Source organism: Orcinus orca, chromosome 6 (assembly GCF_937001465.1).
Source record: "Orcinus orca chromosome 6, mOrcOrc1.1, whole genome shotgun sequence".
Taxonomy (NCBI): domain Eukaryota; kingdom Metazoa; phylum Chordata; class Mammalia; order Artiodactyla; family Delphinidae; genus Orcinus; species Orcinus orca.
This window is the reverse complement of record NC_064564.1, coordinates 110,471,735-110,484,603: the sequence shown is the minus strand read 5'-3', so window position 1 is coordinate 110,484,603 and position 12,869 is coordinate 110,471,735. Positions and strand designations below refer to the sequence as shown.

The following is a 12,869-nucleotide window of genomic DNA, read 5'->3' as shown; positions in this document are numbered from 1 at the left end:
TCATTAGCCACATGTGGCTATTGGCTCAGGCAGAATTCCTCCACCTTTTAGCTTCTGTTCTCATAATGGTCCACTGTGCTTTCCAGTGGATACATACTGGCTGTTTTGGGAGGTTCTCTTCTTCATAGTCCATCCTCTGTCTCCATTGTTTCTTCTCTCTCTTCCTGCACAGATACTGATAGCGTGCAGGTCTTTTGGCTGTTGCTGATTTGTTCCCACCTGTTTGTATTTTGGGATTTGAAGGCTACCTTATCACTTACTATTTTAGTTTGCTAGGGCTATCATAACAAAATACCACACTCTGGGTGGCTTAAACAACAGAAGTTTATTCTCTCACACTTCTGGAGGCTGGAAGTCCAAGGTCAGCATGTTGGCAGGGTTGGTTCCTGCTGAAGCCTCTCTCCTTGGCTTGCTTGCAAATGGCCATTTTCTTGCTCTGATCTCACATGGTCGTCTCTTTGAGCACGTGCATCCCAGGTGTCTCTCTGTGTGCCCTAATCTTCTGCTTATTAGGACACAACTCAGAGTTTTTGACTTGTTGTCAAAACAAGTCACAATGTTATTGTCAACAGCATTCTAAGAGTGAGCTCCCAGAGAAGGACTTTACTAATGTAGAATCAAAATCTAGGTGGTTTTTCCCTGTGGTAGAAAGGAGAGAGTATTAGATTACAGGCGCAAAGGGATTATGAATTTCAGTCATAACTCAACAATTTACTGGCCATGAGTTCCCAGGCAAATCATTTAAGCTTTCTGATCCTCATTTTAGTGTGTGTCTGTGTGTGTGTGTCTGTGTGTGTGTGTTTATGTGTATTACACATACCTATGCTGGGGAAGCCATGCATTTTAGGACCGGACTAAGGAAAGAGAAACCAATGAAAGAGACTGTTAGAACAGAAAGAAGAGAGGGTTACAAGATGGTGAAGAAGTGATGAGCCATGTCAATGTCATAGGGAGCACTGATATAAGGACTGGAAAGTAGCTATTGGACTTGGATTTTAGGTGTCGGTAGGCATCAATGATCTTAGCTAATTCAATTTAGTAAAGATGGTCAATTTATAGAAACTTGGAAGAAACTTCGTAAGTGCCATCTCAACTTTACATTTGAAACATCTCTGAGAAGTAGGTTTAATCATTTGCACTAATAGTCTCCCAACTTTCGCTGATAAGAGTTGAGGATTTTAAAACAGAGTGAGATTAGCATCACGCTTTCGATTTCCTCTGAAAACTTGGCAAAAGAATATGAGCAGCCAATTTATAACAGAGGTGCCTTTGCAAAATGTGAAATAGAAGGTCATTTAGCTTATGGGATAATTCACACAGCCCCATTTAATTTAATTCCATGGACCATTAATTTCCTATCTCTACTGACAGTAATAATGACCAGATGGTATATTCAGAGTTTAAAACCAGAGTCAAGCTCTGAATAGTAGAGGAATTTATCTAAGACTCTTTATAAAGTACCTTAGTTAATTTTGGACTCTAATCCTATTAGAGTATAATAGCTTCTACGATATGTTTCACTAGAAAAAGGGTGATCATGGGATTTACCCTTTAGGAAGTTTTTTTTAAAAAAAAACTTAAACACTGTTTTGAAAAAGACATTGCTGTCTTTATAGCTGAGTGTTCAGACTGGAATGGTAGATGCACTAAATTCTTTTAACAAAAATTGTATAGAATTTAGTCTACATTGTTCATAGCTATAAATCAGAAAATACTTGTATATTACAACTTACGTTTGGAGCCTTGTTCTAACCCTTTTAGGCCGACCACATTTTATGTGCTTTTAGCCCTCATAGAAAAGTCCCTTCCCCTAAAGCCCTTTCCACTGAACACCTGAAATTATATAGTCATGAAATAAAATACTGAGTTCTAATTCTGTTTTCTCCCTTAATAAGATGTATTACTGAGGTTTATTAAATTTGTCAGTTTTGGAAATGCAAAGGAACTTGTAGGCAAATGCTTACTTGAAAATTTGCGGAGAGGCTTTACATAGTATCTTTAAAGAAGCACTCAAGGGTTATCAGTTCTCATGAAGTTAATGTTGCTGCCTAATGCTTTTATATAAAATACTGTCTTCCTAGCAGTAGCCACTTGGTAAGAGTCTTAAAGATTCTAACAGAAACTTCAATTTAAAAATAACTGATTAAAAAAAAATAAAAATAACTGATTGGAGAAGCAAGAAGAACTTCAGTCCTGCAGCCTGTGGAACAAAAACCACATTCACAGAAAGCTGGACAAGATGAAAAGGCAGAGGGCTATGTACCAGATGAAGGAACAAGATAAAACCCCAGAAAAACAACTAAATGAAGTGGAGGTAGGCAACTTTCCAGAAAAAGAATTCAGAATAATGATAGTGAAGATGATCCAGGACCTCAGAAAAAGAATGGAGGCAAAGATCGAGAAGATGCAAGAAATGTTTAACAAAGACCTAGAAGAATTAAAGAACAAACACCTAGAAGAATTAAAGAACAAGCAAACCGAGATGAACAATACAATAACTGAATTGAAGAATACACTAGAAGGAATCAATAGCAGAATAACTGAGGTGGAAGAACAGATAAGTGACCTGGAAGACAGAATGGTGGAATTCACTGCCGTGGAACAGAATAAAGAACCAAGAATGAAAAGAAATGAAGACAGCCTAAGAGACCTCTGGGACAACATTAAACGCAAACACATTCACATTATAGGGGTCCCAGAAGGAGAAGAGAGAGAAAAAGGACCTGAGAAAATACTGGAAGCGATTATAGTCGAAAACTTCCCTAACATGGGAAGCAAAGTAGCCACCCAAGTCCAGGAAGTGCAGCGAGTCCCATAAAGGATAAACCCAAGGAGAAACACGCCGAGACACATAGTAATCAAATTGGCAAAAATTAAAGACAAAGAAAAATTATTGAAAGCAGCAAGGGAAAAACAACAAATAACATACAAGGGAACTCCCATAAGGTTAGCAGCTGATTTCTCAGCAGAAGCTCTACAAGCCAGAAGGGAGTGGTGTGTTATACTTAAAGTAATGAAAGGGAAGAACCTACAACCAAGATTACTCTACCCAACAAGTATCTCATTCAGATTCGATGGAGAAATCAAAAGCTTTACAGACCAGCAAAAGCTAAGAGAAATCAGCACCACCAAACCAGCTCTACAACAAATGCTAAAGGAATTTCTCTAAGTGGGAAACACAAGACAAGAAAAGGACCTACAAAAACAAACCCAAAATAATTAAGAAAATGGTCATAGGAACATACATATCAATAATTACCTTAAACGTGAATGGATTAAATGCTCCAACCACAAGACTCAGGCTTGCTGAATGGATACAAAAACAAGACCCATCTATATGCTGTCTACAAGAGACCCACTTCAGACCTAGGGACACATACAGACTGAAAGTGAGGGGATGGAAAAAGATACCCCATGCAAATGGAAATCAAAAGAAAGCTAGAGTAGCAATACTCATATCAGATAAAATAGACTTTAAAATAAAGAATGTTACAAGAGACAAGGAAGGACACTACATAATGATCAAGGGATCAATCCAAGAAGAAGATATAACAATTATAAATATATATGCACCCAACACAGGAGCACCTCAATACATAAGGCACCTGCTAACAACTATAAAAGAGGAAATCGACAGTAACACAATAATAGTGGGGGACTTTAACACCTCACTTACACCAATGGATAGATCATCCAAAATGAAAATAAATAAGGAAACATAAACTTTAAATAGACCAGATAGATTTAATTGATATTTATAGGACATTCCATCCTAAAACAGCAGATTACACTTTCTTCTCAAGTGCGCACGGAACATTCTCCAGGATAGATAACATCTTGGGTCACAAATCAAGCCTCGGTAAATTTAAGAAAATTGAAATCATATCAGGCATCTTTTTTGACCACAACGCTATGAGATTAGAAATGAATTACAGGGAAAAAACTAAAAAACACAAACACATGGAGGCTAAACAATACGTTACTAAATAATCAAGAGAGGGCTTCCCTGGTGGCGTAGTGGTTGAGAGTCCGCCTGCCGATGCAGGGGACACGGGTTCATGCCCCAGTCCGGGAAGATCCCACATGCCGCAGAGCGGCTGGGCCCGTGAGCCATGGCCGCTGAGCCTGCGCGTCCAGAGCCTGTGCTCCACAACAGGGGAGGCCACAACAGTGAGAGGCTCGCGTACCGCAAAAAAAAAAAAAAAAAAAAAAAAATAATCAAGAGATCACTGAAGAAATCAAAGAGGAAATCAAAACATACCTAGAGACAAATGACCATGAAAACACGATGATCCAAAACCTATGGGGTGCAGCAAAAGCAGTTCTAAGAGAGAAGTTTATAGCTATACAGGCTACCTCAAGAAACAAGAAAAATCGCAAATAAACAATCTCACAAATAAACAATCTAACCTTACACCTAAAGGAACTAGAGAAAGAAGAACAAACAAAACCCAAAGTTAGCAGAAGGAAAGAAGTAAAGATCAGAGCAGAAATAAATGAAATAGAAACAAAGAAAACAATAGCAAAGATCAATAAACTAAAAGCTGGTTCTTTGAGAAGATAAACAAATTTGATAAACCATTAGCAAGACTCATCAAGAAAAAGAGGGAGAAGACTCAAATCAATAAAATTAGAAATGAAAAAGGAGACGTTACAACAGACACCGCAGAAATACAAAGCATCCTAAGAGACTACTACCAGCAACTCTATGCCAATGAAATGGACAACCTGGAAGAAATGGATAAATTCTTAGAAAGGTATAACCTTCGAAGACTGAACCAGGAAGAAAGAGAAAATATGAACAGACCAATCACAAGTAATGAAATTGAAACTGTCATTAAAAGTCTTCCAGCAGGGTTTCCCCTGGTGGCGCAGTGGTTGAGAGTCTGCCTGCTGATGCATGGGACACGGGTTCATGCCCCGGTCCAGGAAAATCCCACATGCCGTGGAGCGGCTAGGCCCGTGAGCCATGGCCACTGAGCGTGAGTATCCGGAGCCTGTGCTCTGCAACGGGAGAGGCCACAACAGTGAGAGGCCTGTGTACCAGGAAAAAAAAAAAAAATCTTCCAGCAAGCAAAAGTCCAGGACCAGATGGCTTCACAGGTGAATTCTATCAAACATTTAGGGATGAGCTAACACCCATCCTTCTCAAACTCTTCCAAAAAATTGCAGAGGAAGGAACACTGCCAAACTCATTCTGTGAGGCCACCATCACCCTGATACCAAAACCAGACAAAGCTACTACAAAACAAGAAAATTACAGACCAATATCACTGATGAATATAGATGCAAAAATCCTCAACAAAATACTAGCAAACAGAATCCAACAACACATTAAAAGGATCATACACCATGATCAAGTGGGATTTATCTGAGGGATGCAAGGATTCTTCAGTATACACAAATTAATCAATGTGATACACCATATTAACAAATTGATGAATAAAAACCATATGATCTTCTCAATAGATGCAGAAAAAGCTTTTGACAAAATTTAACACCCATTTATGATAAAAACTCTCCAGAAACTGGGCATAGAGGGAACCTACCTCAACATAATAACCTCCATATACGACAAACCCAAAGCCAACATCGTTCTCAAGGGTGAAAAACTGAAACCATTTCCTCTAAGATCAGGAACAATACAAGGTTGCCCACACTCACCGCTATTATTCAATAAAGTTTTGGAAGTTTTAGCCACAGCAGTCTGAGAAGAAAAAGGTATAAAAGGAATCCAAATCGGAAAAGAAGAAGTAAAACTGTCACTGTTTGCAGATGACATGATACTATACATAGAGAATCCTAAAGATGCTACCAGAAAACTACTAGAGCTAATCAATGAACTTGGTAAAGTTGCAGGATACAAAATTAATGCACAGAAATCTCTTGCATTCCTATACACTAATGATGAAAAATCTGAAAGTGAGATTAAGGAAACACTCCCATTTACCACTGCAACAAAAAGAATAAAACACCTAGGAATAAACCTACCTAAAGAGACAAAAGACCTGTATGCAGAAAACTACAAGACATTGATGAAAGAAATTAAAGATGATACCAACAGATGGAGAGATATACCATGCTCTTGGATTTGAAGAATCAATATTGTGAAAATGACTATACTACCCAAAGCAATCTACAGATTCAGTGCTATCCCTATCAAATTGCCAATGGCATTCTTTTACAGAATTAGGAAAAAAAATCTTAAGATTTGTATGGAGGCACAAAAGACCCCGAATAGCCAAAGCAGTCTTGAGGGAAAAAAATGGAGCTGGAGGAATCAGACTCCCTGACTTCAGACTATACTACAAAGCTACAGTAATCAAGACAATATGGTACTGGTACAGAAACAGAACCATAGATCAATGGAACAAGGTAGAAAGCCCAGAGATAAACCCATGCACCTATGGTCAACTAATCTATGACAAAGGAGGCAAGGATATACAATAAGTGGTGCTGGGAAAACTGGACAGCTACATGTAAAAGAATGAAATTAGAGCACTCCCTAACACCATACAGAAAAATAAACTCATAATGGATTAGAGACCTAATTTTAAGAGCGGACACTGTAAAACTCTTAGAGGAAAACATAGGAAGAACACTCTGTGACATAAGTCACAGCAAGATCTTTTTTGATCCACCTGCTAGAGTAATGGAAATAAAAACAAAAATAAACAAATGGGACCTAATGAGACTTAAAAGCTTTTGCACAGCAAACGAAACCATAAACAAGACGAAAAGACAACCCTCAGAATGGGAGAAAATATTTGCAAATGAATCAGCGGACAAAGGATTAATCTCCAAAATATATAAACAGCTCATGCAGCTCAATATTAAAGAAACAAAAACCTAATCCAAAAATGGGCAGAAGATGTAAATAGACATTTCTCCACAGAGAAGACATACAGATGGCCAAGAAGCACATGAAAAGTTGCTCAACATCACTAATTATTAGAGAAATGCAAATCAAAACTACAGTGAGGTATCACCTCACACCAGTTAGAATGGGCTTCATCAGAAAATCTACAAACAACAAATGCTGGAGAGGGTGTGGAGAAAAGGGAACCCTCTTGCAGTGTTGGTGGGAATGTAAATTGATACAGCCACTATGGAGAACAGTATGGAGGTTCCTTAAATATCTAAAAATAGAATTACCATATGATCCAGCAATCTCACTACTGGGCAAACACCCAGAGAAAACCATAATTCAAAAAGACACATGCACCCCAATGTTCATTGCAGCACTATTTACAATAACCAGGTCATGGAAGCAACCCAAATGCCCATCGACAGACGAATGGATAAAGAAGCAGTGGTACATATATACAATGGAATATTACTCAGCCATAAAAAGGAACGAAACTGGGTCATTTGTTGAGACGTGGATGGATCTAGAGACTGTCATACAGAGTGAAGTAAGTCAGAGAAAAACACATATTGTATATTAATGTACATATGTGGAACCTAGAAAAATGGTACAGATGAACCGGTTTGCAGGGCAGAAATAGAGACACAGATGTAGAGAACAAATGTATGGACACCAGGTGGGGAAAGCGGTGGTGGTGGTGGTGGTGGTGGTGGATGAATTGGGCGATTGGGATTGACATGTATACACTGATGTGTTAAAATTGATGACTAATAAGAACCTGCTGTATAAAAAAATAAATAAAAACTTAAAAAAAACAAAACTAGTACTAAACTTTCTTTGGGTTATTTGTATGGAAATATGTTAATATAAATGTTTCAGACATACATGAAATTCCTAAAAATCTTGTATGTTCTGGTATAATGTTATAAGTCATAATTCTAGTTAGTATTTTAAAATGTATATCTCAGAAATAACTAAAAAAAATAAAAATAAAAATAACTGATTAGCTCTTCCTAATGCACCCTCTCACTAGAGATCCATGGAGACATAAAAAGGATAAAAACTTGCAATAAATTTGGAAACTAGTGTCTGTAGTTAACCTATTCGGTAATCTGAAATGAGTTTCTATTTATCGTAAGGATAATGGAAATAGATTTAAAACTGGAATTGCTAGTTCAGTCTTGTATTGTAGTGTCTGAAAATTTTGGGTAGGAAAACCTTTTGCCTTTTTACTCATTGTCTTAACATCTGGTACAGAAATGTACATCTTCTTTTATTCATTAATTCCACTTACAGAAATTTGCCTTTTACTCATATCACATAACTATTCAAGTTTATTAGTATGAAGATGTTTATTGCAGCATTTTTATGACAGGGAAAAACTGGAAGCAATATGAATGTCCATCAGGAGGGGATTGGTTAAGTAGATTGGTTCATTATATATGACACTCTACACAGTAAATATTGATGTAATTCTATATGCATTAAAGAAACCTGATATATTATTAAACTAAAAAGGCATGTTAGAGAATATTATATATAGTTTGATCCCATTTATGTAAAATAATAGATAAACTGACATATATTTAAATATAGAGAGAAAATGCATTTTCAGTGGTGGTTATTTCTGGGAACTAGAAAGGAAAAGCAGTAAGGTGTTTTTTATTTCTTGCTTTATACATTGTATAGTATTTTTGTTTTCTAAGAGACATATTTTCAAAACTGAAAAAGAGGGACTTCCGTGGTGGCGCAGCAGTTAAGAATCCACCTGCCACTGCAGGCAACATGGGTTCGAGCCCTGGTCTGGCAAGATCCCACATGCCGCGGAGCAACTAAGCTCGTACGCCACAACTACTGAGCCCGTGCACCTAGGGCCCGTGCTCCGCAACAAAGAGAAGCCACCGCAATGAGAAACCTGTGCACCGCGACGAAGAGTAGTCCCCGCTCACTGCAACTAGAGAAAGCCCGTGCCCAGCAATGAAGACCCAGCACAGCCATAAATAAATAAATAAGTAAATAAATAAATAAATATATTTGTTTATTTTTAAACAAATTGAAAAAGAAAGAAAAGCATAAGGTCTCTGTGACAGATTGTTTTTAAAAGTCATTCCCTTCCCCATATCCATGCCCATGGGTCATCCTCCTCTCACACTGACGCTGGGCTTGGCCATGAGATTTGTTTTGCCTAATGGGACAGTGCAAAGATGATGGAAACTCTTAAAAAGAAAAATGCATATCTGAGCTGCCCTCCCTTTTGCTGCTGTTGGGATCCTTGCAACCACTTCATGTAAATGGACCCAAGCTAGCCTGTTAGATGATGAGAAACATGTGACCCAGCACCTTAGCTGCCAGCCAGGCTAAACATTCAAGGGAGGCCATCCACTACTAGCTGTCCACAGCTGCATGAGTGAGATAAGAAGTGTACCATGATGTAATCAATGAGTATTTATTATTCCTTTATAACACAAATGGCTTTTGAGAGTACAACGCTCTCAAGATTTCATTGACTCTGTCTGTTAGATTCAGGTTAGCTTCCACATACCAATAGCCATGCCCACAATATTTCGAGACACTCCCCTCTCTCTCTTCTAGACTCTTTTACAGGTAACCTTGAGCTTATCAGCCTTCTACAAGACAGCCAAATCCTTGGATTCTTTCCCCAGATCTATTTTGTCCCCCTGAAAGAATGTACTTGGCGCCACTTTCATAAATTTCTTCACAGGCTTTAATGAAGAGGGTTTGCCCTGGGGATGAGACTGTCTGGGTGCTGCTTATAGCTAGCATTTCTCAACTGGGTCTTTTACATTTATGCATTAGAAATTGTTGTATTTTTCAATCTTGAAAGTTCTGGAATTTGTGGATTTCCTCTTTTCCTTTTCAGCCCTGCTCGCAGCTAGTTCTTTTTTGAGTTCATCTCTTTCTCATATTTTGTTACGTGTGCCTAATAGCATACTGTTTCCTGGCTTATTTGTATAAATCCACAAGTTCATTAGTCACATTATCTACTTTCCAAGTTATTGCAGGCAAATGCAGTTTTGCCACTGTATTATATGACAGCCTTCAGTAACAGTTACTTGACACTCAGTCTCAATGCCAGTGTCACATAATGTATTTCTTAGGACAGTAACCTACTCCTGGTACCGGTTTCTCTACTGGCTTTTCCTGTAATAACTCTACTAGCTGCTATAATAACTCCAACATTTTAGTACCTTACTATAGTAGAAATTTATTTCCGGCTCCCATGTTAGTTACAAGTTGTCTGCAGTTCTGAGGTTCCATTAAATGTGCCTTCTGTGTTCCAGGCTGAGGAGCAGCCCTATCTTGGTCTTAGGTCAGAGGGAAAAGTAAAAGTGCTGAACCATGTAATACCTCTTAAATCTTCTTCTCAGACATGTGGTAGATAACTTATATTTCATTGGCCAAAGCAAGTTAAATGGCCAGGCCCAAGGACAAGGATATATAGTTTCACTTATAGGGAGGGGGTAGAATAGTTGAGAACAACAATACCACCTGCACATCCACTTCTAGATTTATTCCCTAAAGCAATGTTTTTCCAAGTGCTGAGTTCTTAGCTGAAGACAAACATGTGGAAGTTATCGGTATATAAGTGAGTATGAATACGAGCACCCAGAAAGAAGGGAGATAGTGCTAGAAACCTCCTGGGAGAGGCATCTGCAGAGGAGCCTACAAATGAGCTGTCAGAGGTAGGAGAGAAGAACAGGAAAGAATGTGTACTGGACCCCCGTAATAGAACTATTTCTGCCCTAAACAATGTAACTTTTTTTTTTTTTAAGGAAAGCCTGAATGCAAGTGCTTTAAATCCATCCAGTTTGTATCATCATAAGACTCAATTTCCAAGTAGCATACGAGTTTTAAAATTAATATATGTTTACTTGTCATTACAGAGATTTGCCACAATATGGGCAGAAGCAGTGGCAGTCTTATTTTGGAAGAACTTTTGATGTTTACACCAAACTCTGGAAGTTCCAGCAGCAGCACCGGTAAAGGATTTTTACAGTTAAAGGAGAGTGAGGGTCCATTTTTTATTAGGAACAGTTTGACTAATATATACCACCGCAGTGCTTTTTATCTCTTCGTGTATCTTAATATATTTCATCTTTGTGACCCAAATGAAAGCAAACTGATTTTTCCCCACTTATTTAAGGTTTTCAAATGTAAATACTATTTGATTTTTAAAGACAATATTATCTGAAATGGTGCAGATTAACTCTAACATGGATAGGCAGATTCATGGTTTCATTCTAAAAATAGATGTTGTTTTTTGGGCAAAGCTATTTGGCGGGGGTGGGGGGGGTTGCTTCTAATTTTCATGCATGTAGCTCAAAGAAGTTTGTTTTTATATTTCAACTTACTTTAAATAGACATTTTATAAATGCTTTTTGAATTTAATTGAATGATTATGTTGAAATCTCATGAAAAATTCATGAATTTCAATTTATGTATTCAAAATTTCATGATGAATTGGGTGATACTTTATCCTATTAAATTAACAGATTTGGTTATTTTTGAAATTTATATTCTCTTATTTCTATTTTCTTATTTCCTATGTAAAACAGACAAGTCTTGGATAATCGGTATGGCTTGAAGCGGTGGCAAATAGGGGAAATTGCTTCTAAGATTGGGCAGCTATACTACCATTATTAGTAAGTGAATTGCAAATGGAAAACATAAAGCGTTGTCCTGATTTGAACACAGCATGCAGAAGTATACATCGATACATACCTGGTAGGAGGGAAAACTGAGGAGTTACAAATGAAATCCTAAAAGTTCAGATCATATTGATCAAGACAGCATTTTTAAATGCCCTTCCATAATCAAAGTGACATTATTTGTTTCAGAGGCTCACCTTCCACACAGTTCGTTTGGTCAGGCTCATTTGTAAACTTAAAGGAGTATGATCTTGGTTTTAGATAAAAGATAAATACTAAATGAATTTTTTGGTTCTTAATGGCTTCACCTGAATCTTGATACCGTACAGAGACATATCATAATTGGTATGTTTGAAGGAGTGGTTTTCAGGAGGATACCTTAAAGCTCATCCTCATATATGTCTAAAAGGTTACATGAAGTCAATAAAGATACTTTAAATTGTATCCTTAGTGCAATATCATCTGTATAGTCCCACCCATGAGTCAAGGAAAGAAGAGAGCTCCTTTTAGGATCTAAATATCTCATTATCATTAAGTGATACCAGGTGTTTCATAAAAAGGCTTGGACCATTTATAGTTTAATAGGCCAGAAAATTCCTTCCTTTCCCTGTCTTTTGGCATGCCACCCAGATTCCCATCATTAAAATCACCTTCCCTGGTAGAATATTTTCTTAAGAAATCCCTTATAACACTACAAATGTTATTGTATGTCAACTATACTCCAATTAAAAAAACAAACTAGAAATGTTAAACAGAAAATCCAACTCACCAGCATCCTATGAAGATTAATATGGATTAGTCCATTTCTGAGTCCTCTGAGAAAAAACTAAAGAAATGAGCCAAAGGACAAATTACTATATGAATTTGGGGAAGGTCATGAAAGACCTGGTCCCAGGTGGGAAGATTTAACTGAGTGGAAGGCTGTTTGGAGAGGCCCTTTGAAGAATGAAAATAACGTGTACTCTGGGTTGCCATCAAAAAAGGCTTGGGAGCGGCGGGGAGGTGTTTTTTTTTATTATCGTTACTATTCTTTTTATACATTTTAAGGGTGATATGATTATTGCTTTGCTGACTCAAATTTAGGATAGTCATTCCCATCCCCTGGAGTAGAGGAAGAGAGGAATAATGGAACAAGTATTTATCATGGTGAAGAGATTGAGATCCTGTCAAATGTAAAGAGTTTCTTTTTCTTCTCATAGCCTGCGCACATCTGAGACCAGCTATCTGAATGAAGCTTTCTCCTTCTATTCTGCAATCAGACAAAGATCATATTATTCTCAAGTCAATAAAGAGGACAGGTATGCACCTACCATTTTCAGAAAGAAGAAGAT

At 37.6% G+C, this 12,869-nt stretch overlaps 1 protein-coding gene across 1 annotated transcript in view; it reads left to right on the top strand.

Moving 5' to 3' along the window:
• Positions 1–12,869, top strand: part of SCAI (suppressor of cancer cell invasion) — a 137,768-nt gene that overhangs the window by 70,275 nt on the left and 54,624 nt on the right. The window contains exons 4-6 of the mRNA XM_049710706.1: positions 10,774–10,869; positions 11,446–11,532; positions 12,738–12,836. Of these exons, the coding sequence (XP_049566663.1) occupies positions 10,774–10,869; positions 11,446–11,532; positions 12,738–12,836 (282 nt within the window). The remainder of the gene's footprint in view (positions 1–10,773; positions 10,870–11,445; positions 11,533–12,737; positions 12,837–12,869) is intronic.